At 38.1% G+C, this 19,897-nt stretch overlaps 1 protein-coding gene across 1 annotated transcript; it reads left to right on the plus strand.

Annotated features, from left to right (window-relative positions):
• Positions 1 to 305: 305 nt before the first annotated feature.
• Positions 306 to 11,883, plus strand: LOC145767455 (uncharacterized). Its single transcript, XM_082579278.1, has 9 exons — positions 306 to 404; positions 1,064 to 1,201; positions 2,848 to 3,073; positions 4,333 to 4,495; positions 4,950 to 5,088; positions 5,254 to 5,488; positions 5,951 to 6,084; positions 8,469 to 8,701; positions 10,890 to 11,883. Exons 1-9 carry the CDS (start codon positions 386 to 388, stop codon positions 11,148 to 11,150), a joined length of 1,548 nt encoding a protein of 515 aa, XP_082435404.1. The 5' UTR covers positions 306 to 385; the 3' UTR covers positions 11,151 to 11,883.
• Positions 11,884 to 19,897: the final 8,014 nt, after the last annotated feature.

Raw genomic sequence — 19,897 nt, forward strand, 5'->3', positions numbered from 1 at the left:
TTTTAATGGCACTAGAGACTATGCTGTTGATTACTTCATTAATAAACATCCAAAATTTAAACACAAAGAAGCAGAAAGATCGAGGAACGGTGTTTTGATTCCTAAGCATAGACACTTAGACAGTTGTGTAGCATATGTCTAAAATAACTCTAATCTCTATTCGAATCACTTCTAACCATAACCAGGGCCATCACCCTTCCAAGCATTCTATTCGGTCCATTTATTCAAACACTCTGCATGGTCAATATTTTTGTATCTAAATTTGTAACCTATAACCAGTGAGCTAATTCAAAAAAAAAATTTGCAGCCATTGCAATGTTGTGATACATCGCTACCTGGTATAGAACAAATTCAGCCCAATACTTATCAAGTTGGAGCTCCTCAGATGCCTCTGTGTATGTCCGGTAAGTGGTCCCCCATAGCTGTTTATTATTCTTCAGCACGACAATATTGATGAAACCTCATCACTGTATATGTAAACTTATACTTGGTTGGTTTTTGAATCTTTATCCTTGGACTGACAAAGCCTTGATAGGTTATTCCTGGTAGTTTCGCATACTTGTAGAGGCTCTTGACGCAGCGCCGGTTACCGAGATTGGCAGAGTGAAGTTTTCCGATTGTTGAAGTGTCGTTGCCGGGGAATTACTCCATTCACTAGGTGCCGCCGAATGGAGAGCAGTCCTGAATTGCGTTGCTCAAGCGCATACCCCGAGAGTCGAACTTGCGCCGCGTGATCTTGAACCCGGCACGTGACCACTGAGCTAACGGGGCGGACACTACTTAATTGTCAACACTGCTGCAAACAGACCCCGCATTGTGAGATAATAGAAGATAGCTATACATTTTAGAACTTCAGTATACCATAAAATCGCTGGAATCCACAAGTGTTTAGGGTTGTATTTACCAGCTAGACGTGTCAGACAGATGACACATGTACCGTAGATGTTTGATTTTAAATGACCTAGCAAACAGGACTTTAGCTACTTTTACATAGGCTGAGGTACCGATCTTACAAACCGTCCTGGCACAGAAATAACTCAAGGTATGAAATTATTATTTGTAGAAGCTGTAAACGCCCAAAGCAGTGGTCCTCCTTTTTGTGCTGGTCAACTTAGCAACCCTCCGCCTAACGTGTCGTATACGTCTGAAGCACGGTCCACGCCTCGCTACACTCCAATACAACCAAACACCAACTTAGAAGGTTGGTCTTTTATTTGTGATTACAGCCTATGATTCTGCATGGACACTTGTATTTTGTGATAGCAGCGTTGCGTTTTTGTTTTGTGGAAAATGTCTTCCAATTGTAAAGTTTGAAGTTGTCTCCCAAAATAATTTAACACAAAGATTAAACATTTTCGGGCCTAAAAACTACCGGTAGCTGTAAGGGCTGAATGCATCAACCGCGGAACTATTAAACAACCGATCAAGCTAACCGTCTGATTAGCCAATCCAGAGTTAGTTTTCACGAAGTTTATCGGAGAATTAACTAGTAATCGGTGATTTTTAATCAGCTATTTACGATTGGTGCTAAATAAAAAATTAAATATTAGTCCTCACAAAAAATTGCTCAATCAGCAGATCTTTTTAATCGGTTAGTTTTCTAGTGTTGATGCATCCAACCCTAAGAATCAACTAGATTTTGCGCTACGTTTTTAACTGGTCGTCGGACCACTCGGCATCCGACACCTTGGTACCCGGACATTTTGCCGAAAGACATTTTGCCGAAACCCATTTTGCCGAAAGACATTTTGCCGAAACTCATTTTGCCGAAAGGACTAAATGCCGAATGGACAAATTGCCGAAATTATACAAATGCATTTTATGTATTATCATAACCTAATAACACATAAATGTCATTCACAAACAGATTTCACTCACAAATTATGTGCGACAGCGCGTAAGTATCCGACAGAAGTGTTATATGTATAAGCGAACGTCTAATACTGATCTCCAAAACCTGTGGAGACTGCATAGCCTATAGCCTATACTTATAGATGAGACTTGGTGTCACTTCAAACTAATACTGATTTCCAAAAACTGTGGATACTGTATATAAAGCAATTTTTAGGCAAACAACAGTAGCAAAGTAATTACTACAGTATTTCAAAGCCACTGCTTGCATGGTAACGAGACTTGGTGTCACTTCAAAATAATTATCAGTTCAAAGGCATTGCTTGCATAGCAATGAGACTTGCGACTTGGTGTCACTTCAAAATAATTACCAGTTCAAAGGCACTGCTTGCATAGTAACGAGACTTGGTGTTGCTTCAAAGTAATTTTTAGGCAAACAAAAAGTAGCAAAGTGATTCTATTTCAAAAGCACTGCTTGCATAGTAACGAGACTTTGTGTCACTTCAAAGTAATTTTTTTCCAAATTGTTTCGGCAATTTGTCCATTCGGCAATTAGTCCTTTCGGCAATTAGTCCGTTCGGCAATTAGTCCTTTATGCAATTTGTCCATTCGGCAAAATGTCCTTCGGCATAATGTCCTTTCGGCAAAATGTCCGCGCACGGACACCTTAGCAAGTGCTTCAACTCAGCAATTACATTTCAGCTACTGCCAAATCAGTAAATGAGATTTACATGCTCACGGCGGATTGCTTGGTCATCGCTTGTCAAACTCTTTTTTTGCTGATTTGTGACATCACAGGTTTCCGCTTGTTGAAGTTATTTTCTAAATTTTTATTTGTTTCTGCGAGATATCGCCAAATGAAAGGCATAAAAATTTTATCATTGGAGCAAAAATATCAAGTTAATTTTGCTGATACACCTGATTTTTTTTTTTTTAAATTAAGGTCAAAAACGTTAGACATTAAAATAAACTATTTAAAATTAATCCTTGTTTTAGGTCATCAAAGATATTTGATGCACCAGCGTGGAGTAGCACAGCAATCTTTGCTCCCTTTTGGTGACCATATGGGGGCACACAGATACGGGCACCAGGGAGGCTTCCGACCCTACCCTCCCCCGCCCTACGGTACATCAGGGTCAGCATATGCGCACGATGGGTACCATCATAGCCGGTACCAAAACCAGACACAAAAAATATTCCCCAAGCCTGTGTATTCGTACAGGTGAGTTGCTGCAGTTTAGTCAAATACGAAAGCCATCTTGTTTACGCACACTGTGAAATCAAGTTAATTTATGCACTTGAAATTATCCGCAGCTTAACAGCACCGAGAACAAAACAACAGTGTGACTAAAATAACTAAAAAAAAAACAACATTTTAATACATCTTCTGTTGCATAAGCATGGTTAAAGCAAACGCATAAAGCCTATAACAATTAATTTAGAAACAATCGCAACAGATTTTACGGGTCTGCTACTATTCGGCGAGTCCGATTCGGCGAGTTCTCGATTCGGCGAGCTTTTAAAAATCCAACGACGCTTTCTGCAAATCTAACGATTGAATATTATTCAATATTCAGACATTGAATCAATGTAAATAGGAACTGTTAGGCTGATTGGGTTGTTTGAATCCTACGTCACCGTCTGTATGCAAACTTAGAATATATTAGTTATTTTTGTCATCAATTTACCTAACGATGTAAAAACGGTAATTTCTGCTGGTCGGGATAACTAGGCTACGGTATCCGATAATTTCCTTTCAATCCAAGCTGTAGGCCACACATTTGGCTAGCCTTTTCATTCTGTTACTACAATGTAAAAATGAACTGTTAGGGTAACTGTGTTCTTGGAACAAATCGAAGGGCTTCTGTAAATGTTTCTCAGTTTCAATGTATCCTAGTCAGCAAAAGTTTCCTTTTCTACACGATTTCAACGTTTAACGACGTTAAAACGATAGGCCACACTGCCCACACATTTGGTCAGCCTTTTCATTCTGTTACTACAATGTAAAAATGAACTGTTAGGCTAACTGGGTTCTTGGAACAGATTTATTTTTGCTGGTCGGGATAACTAGGCTACGGTACCCAATAATTTCCTTTCAATCCAAGCTGTAGGCCACACATTTGTTGATCCAAACTAATCATTTTAAAAGTGCGAACTTATAGACATAAACATGACGAATTTTATTTTAATAGTTCAAACATTTTTTTTCAACGTTTAGCGACGTTAAAACGATGTAAAAACGGCAATGATATCTTTTGAAAAATTTCAAAAAATTGCGGATAATTTCCTTTCAAAAATTTCAAAAACTCGCCGAATCGGACTCGCCGAAACAGGTCATTCCGGATTTTACAACAGTTATCTTGGAATGGTATATATTTTCACCACATGAACAGGTTAAAAACGCAAGAGAGGCGACTGCAGTCAAAGTTTTAAATTGTTCGAGATTTTTGTCAGATTCTACAATGCATATTGTTGTTTCAGCTGTTTAATCGCCATGTCCCTTCGCGCTAGCAAAAGTGGTTGTCTTCCAGTATCTGACATCTACAACTTTATGATGGAAAACTTCCCTTATTTCAAAACTGCACCTGATGGGTGGAAAAATTCAGTTCGTCATAATTTGTCATTGAACAAGTGTTTTGAAAAGGTAAGCAATGTAGGCTACCCCTCAATTTCGAGCGAAAGCCAAGATGCTTGCAAACCGTTCGGCCATAAAACAGGTCATGCATGAAAGCATTAACTAATTACTCATGACGGATCACACATTCAAAGGTCACACTACCATTTTGAACCTATAGCCTGTTTTTTGTCCAATTCTCTCTGCAATAGATTAAATCTTTTTTGTGTGATGGAACCAGGGTTGTGAGAGATATTTTTGTTTTTCTCTTTACTTCTTTTGAAATCTTGTTCTGTGCCACACATTTGTGAGATTACAAGTTGCACATTTTCAGACGTTTCAAACATTTTGTAGTAATCTACCACGAACTGCGTGTTACAAACCACCATAGTCTACAACTTTTATAGCGTTATATCGCTTACTCACTGTCACACCTACAAATTAACCGAACGGTTGACACAGCGTTGCTATTTTCTGCTCACAGGTCGAAAAGCCGAATGGTTCCCAGCGTAAGGGTTGCTTGTGGGCTCTTAACCCAGCTAAGATAAGCAAAATGGAAGAGGAAGTCCAGAAGTGGAAAAGGAAAGACCCCGACGCCATTAGGAAGAGCATGTCAAATCCTGGTGACTTTTTGTTGACATTTTAATAAAAAAGAAAAGTTATTAGCCTGTTTAGGCGGTGGGGTGGTTCCAGTACCAAAAAGCATTTTTTATTGTTTTAATACAAGATACGAAATCTAATGTAGTTTCTTTTTTTTTTGTATTCTCAAACTGTCATTTATTCTGCAGAAGAGCTAGATAGAGAACTTGAAGAAATTCGAAGATCTGATGAAGAAGCTGCTAGACGACGGATGTTGAGTATGACAACCCATGGACTCTCTGTAATCTCTTCTCCTCACGGATATCATCCTTATTCAAGACACAACCACTCGAATCCCTCCCATACGGGACACATGCATCCTAGTGGCACCTCTTCTCTTCCCACCACTCCTCATCATTACCACCAGCACCGACCACCTTACCGGTAACCATTTGCAAACGTTTCATATCTAACGTAAACGCAACGCAAAACTTCATCTAATTAACGCTTTTAAAACGTCATATATATTGTTGGGCTGGTTCAGAAAGATTTCGTCCAAAACATTGGTCTACTCGTCTGTGATTCCATCTTAGCTATCAAGCTGGTCGTTTCTCTGCATTGCTTTAACGTTTACAAACGCTGAATTAATGTAAAATAGCATTGATTTTCTGTTCGGGATAAGGCTGCGTTGTCCGAGTGCAACGTATATCTGAAATGCGCATATTTATTGTTTTTATAATTTTGATAAGGGAAAAGAATATTTGTTCAATAATTCTCAATGCAAGTGCCAGCCAGCATAACCCGTTCTTTTTTAACATTGATTCAACGTCTGCAGACGTCGAATCAATGTAAAAAGGACGGATTTTTTGATTGGGTGCTCACTTGTTTACACTTATCATTTCTCAGGCCAAGCATGGGCCCTGGACATGGGATGAATGCAAGTCCCTCGTCCTATTCAACTATGGTGGAGGACAACAATCATAAAAGACATCCCAGGCAGTTGTTCAATTATCCGGTCGAGCTTCGGAATTACCCACAAGGTAGGTACATTGGTACAACCATGGTCATTAGGGTGTTTCATTTTTTCACCATTTTTGAAATTCAAAATGCCTGGGGTCCCATCTGGTGGTATTTGGGGAAAAAAGTTTATACCCCAATTTTTTTTCAATTATGACGTCATATTGAGGTGGTCCACGAGGTTTGAAATTTTTGGGCCTCAAAATCTCGAAATTTGGCCGTATCTCCGGAACCGCTCATCATAGATCGACAAAATTAGTATCAAAATGCGCAGAAGGGTCGGTTTCCTATACCTGATGTAGAGAATATTAAGGTCTATCTGCTTCAGAAAAAAAGTTATTTCAAAAAATCTGATTTTCGGTCTATTTTCTCCTGATGAACAGAGATCAGGTGATCAAGATAAAAGTTTTTCTGTATTTTTCCACTCTTGAAAGCTGTTATTGCGTAATAATAGTTGGTGTTAAGGTTTCAGTACTGCGCTTGTCTAGTCTTGCTACCTGGTTAAGCAAAGCCCCATCTTGCATTGCTCCGGGACCCTTCTTGGCGCCGTCCATAAAAGAAATGACATGGGAAAGATCTGATATATATATTTCGTTTATGTGGAACATGCATAGGGTATGAATATCATAGGGTATGAATATCATGACCAACTTCATCATTAAAATAATTGACCAGTCGAGTATTGACTCCGGACTTTTTTCCTGTGTTGAGAGCAGTCGTATCAGCCATGACTGAATATACTTGGGATAGGTGAACTCTGCAAGCCTACTGGATGATGGTGCCAAAATCAGTTCTGCAGTGACCGACACACTTTTGGGAAAAGATTTAACAGCAAGCACACTTTCGTGTTTTATACCATTATTATCATCACCAAGTTGACCCAAGAAAACGTATCTATCTATTTTATCGACAACGCGCCAATCATAACATAACTGCATGGCAGAAGCTGAGTTGAGAAGGTTCTCACTTTCCATCAGAGATTTTTCTCTCGTTTTTTGTTGTTGGCGGTATACTGTCGAAGGTGATGCAGCATTGCAGCTACTTGATCTTTTCCAAGAACCGATCTCATAAGATCTGACTGCTGGCGTACCGAAGTCATCCTACGATCAGCAAGTACACAACTTCTATCATTTATGGAAAAAGAATGTACTTTCTTGTACACTTTTCCCCAAACAGCTGGTTTCAGAGGCTTGTATTCCTTATCATCTTCCCAATTTATGTCACCATCAGAGTCGCTTTCGCTACTGTGTAGACATCTAACTACTTCATGTATTTTTCTCTGTTTCAAACATAGTAGTGCCGATGCATTGGCAGATTGTATGCCAGAAGTGCTAGGTTTCTCTGTTTGCTAAACACTGGAATACCAGCTTTGTTCCATATGCCAACTACATCTTTCAGCAGTTCATCTTTTAAATCTTTGAAATGGGGTATTTTGTTCAAAAACTTAGGATTAGTTTCGGCTACTTTCTTCCTCAAGTAAAAATAGTGACTGACTATATCTGAATTCAGGGGAAGCACATTTCTCTCCAATTCCTTGAAGTTTGCATCGACTTAATAATACCTGACCTTAATGCCATAATGACACTTAATCTAAAGCAGGTCAGCAGCATACCTCTTTCTCAACGGTTACATTAATATTATAATAGTAATACCTTCAAATTACCATTTCATCTCTTGCAAAACGAGCAAGGACTATTATTACGCAATAGCAGCTTCAAAGATGGAAAAATACAGAAAAACTTCTTACCTTGATCACCTGATCTCTGTTCATCAGGAGAAAATAGACCGAAAATCAGATTTTTTGAAATAACTTTTTTTTTGAAGCAGATAGACCTTAATATTCTCTACATCAGGTATAGGAAACCGACCCTTCTGCGCATTTTGATACTAATTTTGTCGATCTATGATGAGCGGTTCCGGAGATACGGCCAAATTTCGAGATTTTGAGGCCCAAAAATTTCAAACCTCGTGGACCACCTCAATATGACGTCATAATTGAAAAAAATTTGGGGTATAAACTTTTTACCCCAAATACCACCAGATGGGACCCCAGGCATTTTGAATTTCAAAAATGGTGAAAAAATGAAACACCCTAATGGTCATGGTACAACCTATCGCCAGTGATACGCTTGAATTCTCTGCAAAGTTGCAAAATGGAACGGAAACTAAAAAAATAGAAAAACATAAACTTTCCGCTGTTAACCTTCGTGACCAATCCGAGGGATACTAGTTCAAACCTTCTACAAGTTTAGCCCTAACCCCACTCGGCGGAAATGGAAGCTTCTGCAGAAGAATTGGACTACTCAGATAATTTGGAATAATGTTCAGCCTCTTGCCAGTTTATGTGGTAAACCGTTTGTAGTCAAAGAAGTTGTTTTGCAAAACAGCTTTCATCTTACTCTTGCAGGTTCCCCGGATGTTAGTAGCACTCCGACGTCTAGCATCAAATGCGGAAGAGTGCATGATCCGAACGTCGCATCCCAGATGCAGAACCCTTCATTATCGTCTCCCTACTCGTCATCATCTTCTTCAGGAAACGCCAGTTTCTTTGGAGCTCTCGTCGATTCGGTGACCGCTTCTGGAAACGACCTCAATGACATTGATTTGGATTCTAGCCTGGCGGACCTTTCTGCTTTTCAGGTAAATTTATCCTTGTTTGCTTCAAAACTAAAACATTTGTTTGCTTTAAAACTAAAAAGAAGAATGAACCTAGAATGAAGAAATCTGTTCTTTATCAAATGTTGCAACAAACAAACTGACTACCCCCAGTGATAAAATTCCATAAGAAGTGCTACTGCATGGTTAGATTTTAGTAATGGAGATGAAAACGGTTAAGATTTTTAAACGTTTCTTGGCCGTGAATGTATTTTTGTGGTTTCGTTTTTATTATTTTATTCCGTTGAGTTTAATAATATCCAAACAATGTAAAGCAGGGGTTCTTAAACTTTTTGAGCCGCACCCCCCTTTGACGTGCCATCCAAACTTGCGCCCCACCAAACTACAAAATTAGCAAACATTAAAGTGTAATGACTGCAGGAATTTAGATTTAGCTTTCATCAATGTGAGAGATGTAATTGTTTTTCGGAAACCAAAAGTTTAATTCGAGGCTTTGTAGCTGATAATGCACACCTCAGATCGGCTTCACAATCAATAAGTTTGTTTCGATGTTTTGTTTTTATGTTCAAAATTGTAGAAACGCCACTTTCGCACAGATAAGTGGACGAAAACGGAAGAAGTGTGCGTATCGCCACGCTACCCACTCCCTTGTACTACTACTTCCGCAGATGACGATTTGCGAAAGCACTCGCTACTCGCAGTTTTCATTTTTTTAAAAGAGTCTTTCTTGCTTTGAAAAAAAGCCAAAGGTTTATCTTTATGACCAGGGTGTTTTGTCTCAAGATGACGCTTCAAACCACATGGTCGCAATGCATCGTTGCTCAGATTTTCAAAACACATCACACATTGTGGTACGACTTCACCATTCGCTGTGGCATCTATAAAGCCATACTTCAGATACTGTTCATCATATTTTCTCTTTTTTCCTCTCATTTTTATGTCAATATATTTCGAGTACTTACTAAAATTTAATATTTAAATCAATGCTAAAATTAACAAAATCGAAAAGTTAATTATAGGCTACTTCGATGACAGGCTACCGTTACCTTATACCAGGACTTCTCAAACTTTTTTGTTCTGCGACCCCATTTTGAAAAATATATTTCTATGCGACCCCATTATGGGGACATCCACGTTAATATCCCTTTTTAATTTGGAGGCTTTCAGGTTTTCCGTAGATAAACTTTTATTACAAATTAATTAACATTGTTAAACATTGTTACTACATGAATCTACAGAACCTAACCACTGATCCATACTCAATTAATCTTGTACAGTAACTACTAACTAGGCTACTTCAAACTTAGTCCAGGTTCCTTCAGAAACTAGTTGCTAGGCTACTTTGAAATCATACTGCGAGCGGTAAAGTTACTTTTGGTCAGCACGTTACAGCAATGATAGCGTAACAATGCATCAATTGTTACGATTGGTTATATTTTATCGTTCGACATTTCATACCGACGGTTACGGTCAATTGACATCATGGCAAGACTACAACCTACCGGCACTAGACTAAATTAAATTATTCATTACGACCCCAAAATTTCATTACGCGACGTTTAGTCACATGCGTTTAGTCACATAGTTTGACAACGCTCGCGCCCCCCAGTTTAAGAACCGCTGATGTAAAGCAACAGTAGATAATAAAATAACGCCATAGGATAGCTAAAGTTCAATAGTATTTCACAACAACTTGTTTTAAAGTGCCGTAGTATATTGTAAAATAGAGTTAATACTACGTATCCACTGGTGTCCGACGTTTTCTTCGTAAACAGTTCTTCGTAAAGCAATTCTTCGTAAGCAATTTTTCGTAAAACAATTCTTCGTAAACTTAATTCTTTGTAAAACAATTCTTCCCAAAGCATTTATTCGTGCATGCAATGGAGATTTGATGTATACGAAGAAATGCTTACGAAGAATTGCTTTACAAAGAATTGTTTACGAAGAATTCGCCTATAACCGTATCCACTAGATATTTTCATCAAGATTTCAGAGTTTACATGGTAATCATTATCATCATCCAAACTGTTTTTTCCCTCCTAGTGAGGGTGGCCGATTTTTTTTCTTACACCGATTATATCAGTCACAAATTCAAAGTCGTTGAAAGGCGGTTTGGGAACGTTCCTAAAGTTTTAAGACGTTATTTGCCCTGTTGAATGCAATTTGACATCCTTGCAATCTGCATCTCGTAATTTAGATGTGTTTTTCACAGGGATCCTTATGGGAGGATCACAATGCCATTGTGCCCCCGCAGACAATGGTATCCGATGTTGCAGTGCATCCATTCGACGATCACTTGAGTCAAGCTCCTCCACCTCATCCTAGAATGGGTTCATCTTCTTCCATGAGCGCACTGGAGCACGCGACAACATCCGAGGTTGCTCCTGAAGCGAATGTTTTTGAAGGAACTCCGAGATTCGGTGGAGATCATTCCTACTTTAATGGAAATAACAAAACTGTGATGCTCCACTAAAGAATTATTAAACAAGATCACTCACGAATTTTCGACATCTTATCAAGACTACGTTTTCTTAGAAAGTTTTTCATTCTATTTTACTGTTAAATTGCTTTCTACTCTTGCTTGGACACTATTGGCTGGATAAACCTTGAAATGTGAAGCCGGATTCATTTTTTTACTATTGTGATTATAATGATGATAATTACTTGACTGGCAAAATGTGAACAAGTTATTTCGCAATTTTATGGTCCAACTGTTTCACAGCTGCAGTAGAATTAACAGCACAACACCACATTTATTACATTGTTTGCCTGAAAATCTGTACTTTGCATGCAAAATAGAACTTAAACGAGATGCTTCTAATACTAAAACGTGTGCTTCTACTGTCATCTTTATTAAGCTAAATCCAGTCGTGACTGGAATAAACCGGTTTCCAGGCTGCTTTTGTTCCCTGCTATTATCTAAAAGCTCGCTTCGAATTGCTAGCTATCTTGCTGATGTTTTTATCCAGACAGTGACTCAGTCGTTTTTACATTGATTCAACGTCTGTGAACGTTGAATCAATGTCAACAAACGACTGATTTGCTGTCTGGGTATGAAGGTTTTAGAAGGAATGAGATTCCCACTATGTTGTTCACGTTGTTTGGCTGAAATTAAACGCAAATGTTACTCTTACAAATGATGACATTTTTACAGTTAATCGACTTGGTCCTTGCTTTCAACCCAGCCAGGAAAATCCGTCATTTTTGCAATGCAAAATGACAGATTTTGCTGGCTATAACACCTATCTACCTATTGGAGTCATTGTACAGCTTGCTTGATATTCATGTTGCTTTTGCGCAAATCGACGTTATATTAATGTTAATACGTGATTCTCAACTAGCAAAGTTGGTCCTTTTAACATTGTTTCAACTTCTGCAGACGTTGGAAAGAATAGAAATAGGACCAATTTGCTTGCTTGATCATTTTTAGCACCATTAATTTGGTTTTCACTCGTGCTTTGTTTAATTTCTCATTGTTGTTGCAATATTTCTCGTTGTCAGTTCTGCACTTTTTCTTCTTGCTTTTCCTAAAAATATCGTCATTTTATTCTTGAGTGGCCACCAAACAACGTAAAATGACGGTATTTTAACGTCAGGCATGACCCACTTCAATTGTAGATCATGTAATTGCACGAATCGAATCACTTTTTTTTTGGTTTTCTGTAATCTTGTTTATTTTGAATCTAGCACAAAATAACCAAGTCCGTGGACTCCAAGTTTATGCTCCTAAAAAATAGATTTTGAACGGCCAGAGTTAAGGAAAGCCATCTTTCAATTTCATAGACTGCACGCACTCTATGATCAACGTTCTAATTCTTGTTCATTTGTTTTTGCTTTCTTTGCATTTCTGGTAGTTTTGCAAAAACATCCCAATCTCAAACGAATTCACGTTAAAATGCTTTTTTTTTTTTTTTTTCTCAGTTTAAGGTGATACACTGTAACCCAGACGCCATGTTTGGTTTTCTCATCAAAAGCAATATGTCCTCCTTTTTTCTCAAATATACTTTAATTGGTGTTTGTAGCACACAGATTAATATTTTTTTTACTTTCTTTTTCTGCTTGAAGTGTTACCACGCACTGTGTGAAAAAGACTTTTGACCACTGTTCAAAAACCGAATATTTTTACATAAATTTTTAGAGTTTTTTATTGTAAAGTTCTGCTTTATAATTCCTCACGTTTTTTCATATCGTTAACGTAATTAGATGTATAGATAGAGTTTTTGTCATCGCTGAGTATTTCTGTCTGCCCTTACTTCACATGATTAGTTGACGTACAGTACACCCGTACCGTACACCCCGTACACCCCAGACAGCAAATCAAACATTTTTTATGTAGACATCTGCAGACGTTGAATCAATGTAAAAACCGATTGATTTGCTGTCTGGGCAGTTTAAACTTTTCGAAACAGACAAAGATTTTTATAATTATAGCATTTATATGGCGCCTGATGCGCTGTAAAAATCATGTTACTAGATACTCTAGGTTCCATGGCAATGGAAAACAAAACTCATTTTGCGAGGGATTTTTCGTAAGTCAAACAAAACCTGCTTAAAAACGGCATTTTACGTTTTTGAAGGTCGCTACGTTGTCAATGTAGAATGCTTGGTGTTGGGATTACTTAAAATTTATTTTATATTGTCACTCTTTAGTAGTTCCAATTTCTTACTTCAGTGAGTTGTTCAGACTCCAGATCAATGGTCGGTCATATGGCTAACTCCTTTCAAATGATATCTCAATAGCAGTATGTAATATATCACTGCTATCAATGGCGAAACCAGAAGGAGCTATTGGGGCGACCCCCCCCCCTAAAAACAAACAAATAACTTTATTCACCGTGTACAGTATATACAAGGTTGGTTCTATGTACCCCTACACATCATTGTGTTTTGTTGAAAATCGCCCCCCCCCTTTAAGGTTATTTGTTGGAACCGCCCCTGACTGCTACGTCTTGGTGGTTTCATGAATAACTACGTAACTCATAAAAATGTTTCCTCTTCATATTTATCCAAAATTTCTCTGAAGGTTTATGTCTAAGTTACGAACCGAGGGTTTGGTAAGAATGGAATTATTTAGCTTTCTGATAACCAGTTGTTTTGCTCAATCCTCATCACAAGTTTCAACTGCACATAGACTAACTCACTGATGTGTGTAACAGAAGGATTTAGTTTTCCACATGGCTTCATAGTACTTCTGCTCTCAAGTTGCTTCTAGTCTAGGGTTGCCATACCGTCCGGAAAATTCCGGACATGTCCGGAATTTAGTGTTAAATTTTGCGTCCGGGAGGAATTTAAAAAAATGCTCAAATGTCCGGAATTTTATGATTGGCGTTTTGGGGGAATTAGGAAATTTTTTTCTAGAAAATTCGCTCAGCCAGCTCATTTTACTGCATCTGCAATCGTACTGTGCAACACTTCCATTTTTTTTACTACGAGGTTGTACGGAATTATGATGTAACAGAGCGTTTTCCTTATCAATGATGTTTACCACTTAGAACTTTCTGGAGCTTTGGAACTTTCTTGAACTTATTGACCTTGGCCGTTGTGCTGAATCAGAATTGGTTAGATATAGATCACATGCTGCGAAAATTACTAAAACATTCCAACAGTCTATATAAGCAGGCGATTTCGCACATATAATCAGAGATTTACTTGAAATGTCATAGATAGTGAATTTTTGATATAGAATCCTTGACTAATTCTAATGGCTAATAGTAATGGCTAATAGTTCGGCAGCGCATAATATGGTCTCATGAAAATAGTCATGCACTGTCCGGAATTTTGCTTTTTCAAATATGGTAACCCTATTCTAGTCGTTTCTGTAATCGCCGAAGTGCCTACGTTTTTTGCTTATTTTGTCTCACAAATACAAAATATACTGAGAGAGAAACCTTTTGTTTTGTCTGTTGCGAGATTAGTACTGTACAATTATATACAATACGAATAAAATAGCACCATAGCAATCTAGATTCCACAACAAACAGGAAGCGGCGAAAGACTATATCAGTCATCGAGTCAGCTGCTTCCAGCTACTGTCTGATGTCTTCTTTGTTGCACCATTACAGTGGCTGATACCTCTGCCTGAGAATCAGCCTTATGTATGCAGTGGCAAAGATATGAGCATGCCCCACTTTCACAGCAACAATAAATTTTGTAGACTATTGGATGCGATTTTATTGGTTCCATGCAGCTTTTTTGGTTAAACGCCGTCAAACGGCCGTCAATAGATCAAAGCCTCTACAACAGGTGTCACCAAACTACGGCCCACGGGCCGAAACCGGCCCGCGAACTGGTTTCATCCGGCCCACCACGTGCTGCGGAAATAACAGCTGCACTACAACTGTTAAAAAAAAAAGTTACCAAACTTTTTGTAAAGGACTGACGTTACTGTTGATCTACACGCACAGGCAGCCTACATGTTGGTGTTCTGTTTTTATCATTAGACCACCACAAATGGGGACAGCCTAGGCCAAATTTGGAAACATGTAATGTTTTTTCAAGAGCACGATGCCCTGCAGTGTGTCACAGCAGGGGATAACATTTCCAGCAACCTTTCGATTTTCATCACAACTTTGCTATTCCACCGCTGACTTTGTTATTTATTGTGCTCAATTCAAATCAATGGAGATTCTAAATAGTTGTACTGTAGGCCTATATCTTTTCGCAATTTGCATCCGGCCCGCAGCTGTTAATCTCGCAGCAATCCGGCCCTCTGGGAAAAAAGATTGGTGACCCCTGCTCTACAAGAATGAAACACTACCAGGATTAAGCACCTAAAGAGGCTCGCTCAATTGGAAGATACTGATTCGCGCAATTAAGCTGTAGCCTAATTATTGGATTGGTTAAATAACGTTGAAAATTCCGTGGTTTGTAGTAAAATAACAATTTTCGCAAAGTTTACTATTACCGAAGATCGACCCCTTCTCTTTGTTCTTCAGTGCGAAGTTAATGTTTAATTTCAGTGAAACAACACGTTGAGTTTTTTGCTCACTATTTTGAGATAAAGTGGTGTTGCGCAGATAGCATCGGACATTTGTTTCTGAAAGTGGAAATTTTATGTTATCAGTCACCAACGGAACGTAATTTCGCAATTGCTCTGAGTCAAAATCTAAATCGGTATTCGATTCAGTGATGGACACTGTCGGCATTAATATCTGTCACAAAATAATTATATACAGGGGCGTAGTCAAGGGGAGCAATTGCCTTCAACCCCCTGAAATATTTTGAATAAACTTATCACCTACCGTACTGTTACAGCATCGTTTGATAGAGTTTCAGCATGAATTTAGGCTGGAAGTAGCCTACTCTCAAAATTTTGAAGTATTTTTTTTTCAAAATTTTTGGGAGAGGTCTGCCAAACCCCCTGGGGGTGCTTTGATTTTGCCAATTCATTGCTGAGATCACTGATATACGCAATAATAATAGGATATACTAACTTTTCCACCACAAATTTTGTGTTGGCTACGCCTCTGATTATGTATCACACTCTCTTTTCATGCGTTGTTTTTGTCTACCATGCAAAGATTAAGTTAGTAGACTACAGATAGGCTACTCAAAATATTTGGTGGTGATGAAACACATTCGTCTTAATCTAAATGCTTTTTAATCAGATTTCGAATTCGTAAAAAGTCGCAAAACACAAAGTTTCGATTGTTTAGCCTACTTGTCAAAACTAAGGCTAACTTTAAACAAATAGATATGAACCAGCGGCGTCACAGAAAAAGATGTCGTCCGTACCTGGTGGCCAATTATTACCAAACAATAGGAGTGTCAGTCAGTATTTTAAATAAACATTTTACCTTCTGTTACAGCATCATTTGACAGAGTAAAATTATTGATTTAGGCAGAAATTACTCTCAGAATACGCAATTTCACGGTATTTTTTTCAATTTTTTTTGGGAGACCTCCGACTCTTGATGAGATCACTGACATGTGCGATGATACGTGTTTGCCCCCCCCCCCTGAACTTTTGTGCTGGCTACGCCCCTGGTTTCAGAGATGTCAGGTGTGTAGACTTTACTAAAATATAATAAACGAAACATTTGGCAACTTTTGCATCTTCTGAATGGGGGGAAACTGTACGTCTTCACTTTACATTGACATGAAAACTTTAAGCATTTTCTAATCACTTGTACAGAAAACACATGACGTTGATATAAACTTCAAACAATAGTTTTTGCTTACAATCTTAACATTGAAATATTTCAGCAGTTTATCAAGATAAGAAACCAGTAGACCTACTACACACTCTTTATGAGTAAGTTAATCGGAGAATGAATTCAGGCAACATCGTAACTATGCCAGCCACTGAATGTTAAACTAATTTTAACGCCATTATGGAATATTTGCTGCGGGGTTGTAGATCCAAAATAGCAAGTTTACAATGAAATTGGATATTGTATGTTTATTGTAGCCTACATTATGACTCAACTCTTTGAAGTTGAGTATCTGCTTTATTGTTATAATTGATCGGGATATAGTCATGAACTATTTTGAATCTGCTTTGTAAGTCTGATACAAACAACAATTGTGTAAGAAGGCCCAATTTCAAAACTTCTTTACTTCTAGCGAAAAAAAATTATAATTTGACAAACAAAAACATCATCTCTCTCTGTAAATGTTACAACAAAATATTTTCTCACTCTCGCGGCAAAATTGAAAAAAATCCATATACTTTCAACTTTGTTTTAGATTTTTTTATGTATTGTGTTTACTGCACAGTGTTTTGCTATTGCAAATCCGTAGCGACGATACTTGATTTGAGCAGGTTATTTGCAAGCAAATTGTTTGCTTGCAAATAGAGAAAATGCCAATTTAAATGATAAAAGCTTAATCTAACTAGCACTTATTCATTTGCTGTTTTTATTAAACTTCAAACTAGGCCTACATATAGGAGGCTATTTCAAGAGAAAAAAGTTTTGATTTTACACAACACAGCATCGTTGCATTGTTTTGCTAGCTAGTTATACAATTTTTTTTGGGTTATTTGAGATCATAATTACCGACAGTTCAATATTGATAGCTATGACGATAATTTAGAGTTAGACCGGACAGAAACTTTTGAATTGCTCTACTTGGCGTTTAAGTAACATTTTTCAATGCAAAGTTTTAAACAAATGGTTTGAAAAAGTGTAATGATTTATGAAGTTACGTGGTTCGTCCTGTGTCAAACATTTCTCCATTCATAACCTGCACATTTTTTTTCCGTGAAAAGAAAAGCACTTCATATAAACCAAGGTTACTTCTTTTTCCACAGAGTCTACACTTCCACAGTAGATTGTACAATGTACAGCCCTCTTTTAGAAGTCAAATTAATAAACCAGACATCCGTTTCACAATTAAAGGCATTCCATCAACAGATGCATTGTCATCAGGAATTTCTTTTTAACCAGGCATGTTTCTGGTGACATAGTTGTTTTGCTGTGAGTTGCTGTGAGTTACGATCAGGCAGTTGGTAACTGATGTAAAGTATGAAGTTTATTTCCAGTTTCACTACTTGTTTAACAAAACAAAAACGGTTTTAATCAAAAACTATTATGTTTCACTATCATAATAAAGCAATAGCGTCTGCCTAACCAGAAGAGATGTGAGTTAAGCTTTTACGACGCATGTGACGTCACGATAATCAGGTGAATAGTTTCATATTATTTATTATTAACTCAATTACTGTCAAGTCACACATGTCGCGAAAGGCGGCGGGAGGTTATAATCTTCTTTCGACTATGCTACCAGTAGCCTGCCAAGCGTTAAGCGTAGCATAATAATTCAGTAAGGAGATTGAATCAGGAGAAGAAGGAATAGCGTTATTACCATTTAATTTAACACAACCTCTTTAAGTTAAATGTTTTTACATTCACCCGGGATTTAGTATCCACGCATCCATTAGTATCCACGTATCTCCTAAGCCTTTTTTAGAATTCAAAGTGAGGTAAAGATGGATTTCATACTTAATTTCAAGTCATCATCGGCGTATGAGCAGATCTTTCCAGGCTAGATTGGAGGGCAGGAAATCTTCAGCCACTCTGCATTCTCGTCGTCCAGGACCCTCAGACCATGCGCACCGTTTGGAGGCCGGTGGGTATGGCAGTGGTGAATGACATGGTCTGCGGTCTGTTCAGTTGCACCACACTCGCATTCTGATGAAGGAGCCAAGCCCCACTTGTGCATGTCCGAACGAAAGCGGCTGACGCCAGTTCGCAAGCGGTTAAGCCTGACCTAAGCAAGCCTTGCGAGGGACATCCCCGGTGGACGGGGATCGGCGTCGGGTATGAAGTCACGGAGCGTGGAGGTGTGGTTTTGCCACTCCGTGTAATTTCAAGTATTGGTGGATGAGAAGTATAGAGCGGTCGGTTCTCTTTTGTTCACCTACCCTTCCTTCAGCAACTACATCCACCCAGTTTATTACACTGTTGTTAAAAGTAAGCGATGATTTTTAACAACCAGCGCTGGGAGTCGAACCAGGATGGCATGATTGAAAAACGAGTTATTCGCTGCAACCAACTCACAGGTACAGTTAGTAAGGAATTTAAGTGGCAAGGACAAATATAATTCAATAAAGTTTTCAAGCAACATTTCTAACAACGAGCAGCACAACTCAAAATTCCATAAAGATTCAAAGTTTTGACCAGAAACAGAAATTTAGTGCCATTTTTATAAGGATTTTAATGTGAGCTGACAGAGTGCCGAACTTACACCCATCCACTCAAAGACAAAAAACTACAACTAACTGCGAAAACTGAATTAGAAGTCGTCGTCGTCAGCGTATGCTCAAATTCTATGAATGAAGACAAAGGACCAGATGAACTTCAATTCGCTTTTAATTCCAATTCATACACAGTAATAAGTAATGAGTTTAGAATTATTGCGTAAAAACGAACGATGTATCAGTATCATAGATTTCAGACGTTTGTCATTTTGAGGTCATCGTGGTTTATTGTGGAGCTATAATCGTTATAGAGCTTAACTTTTAGCAAGCTGGAAAATACAAACTCAGTTGGTACTTTGTTGATAATAACGCAACATTTAAACGTTCATATATTTCGTTGACCTTTGGCGAGAAAAGAGAAAACACAAAAAGCGATTTCAACTTACATGAAGCCATATTGCTTACTCGGCAAATTAGTTTCGTTTTATTTTATTTCCACTTTAATGAAAACAGTAGATTCCCATAATATAGCCGATAGCCTTTTTAGAATAAAAAATTAAAGCAACAAAATGCAAACT

The sequence above is a fragment of the Aplidium turbinatum genome, chromosome 3 (genome assembly GCF_918807975.1).
Source record: "Aplidium turbinatum chromosome 3, kaAplTurb1.1, whole genome shotgun sequence".
In the NCBI taxonomy this organism is placed as follows: Eukaryota; Metazoa; Chordata; class Ascidiacea; order Aplousobranchia; family Polyclinidae; genus Aplidium; species Aplidium turbinatum.

Bases quoted from the DNA above. Each gene is read 5' to 3' on its own strand.
- LOC145767455 (XM_082579278.1), top strand. The intron at 3,074-4,332 runs GTGAGTTGCTGC...TTGTTGTTTCAG, and splicing joins AAGCCTGTGTATTCGTACAG to CTGTTTAATCGCCATGTCCC. The intron at 8,702-10,889 runs GTAAATTTATCC...TGTTTTTCACAG, and splicing joins CGGACCTTTCTGCTTTTCAG to GGATCCTTATGGGAGGATCA.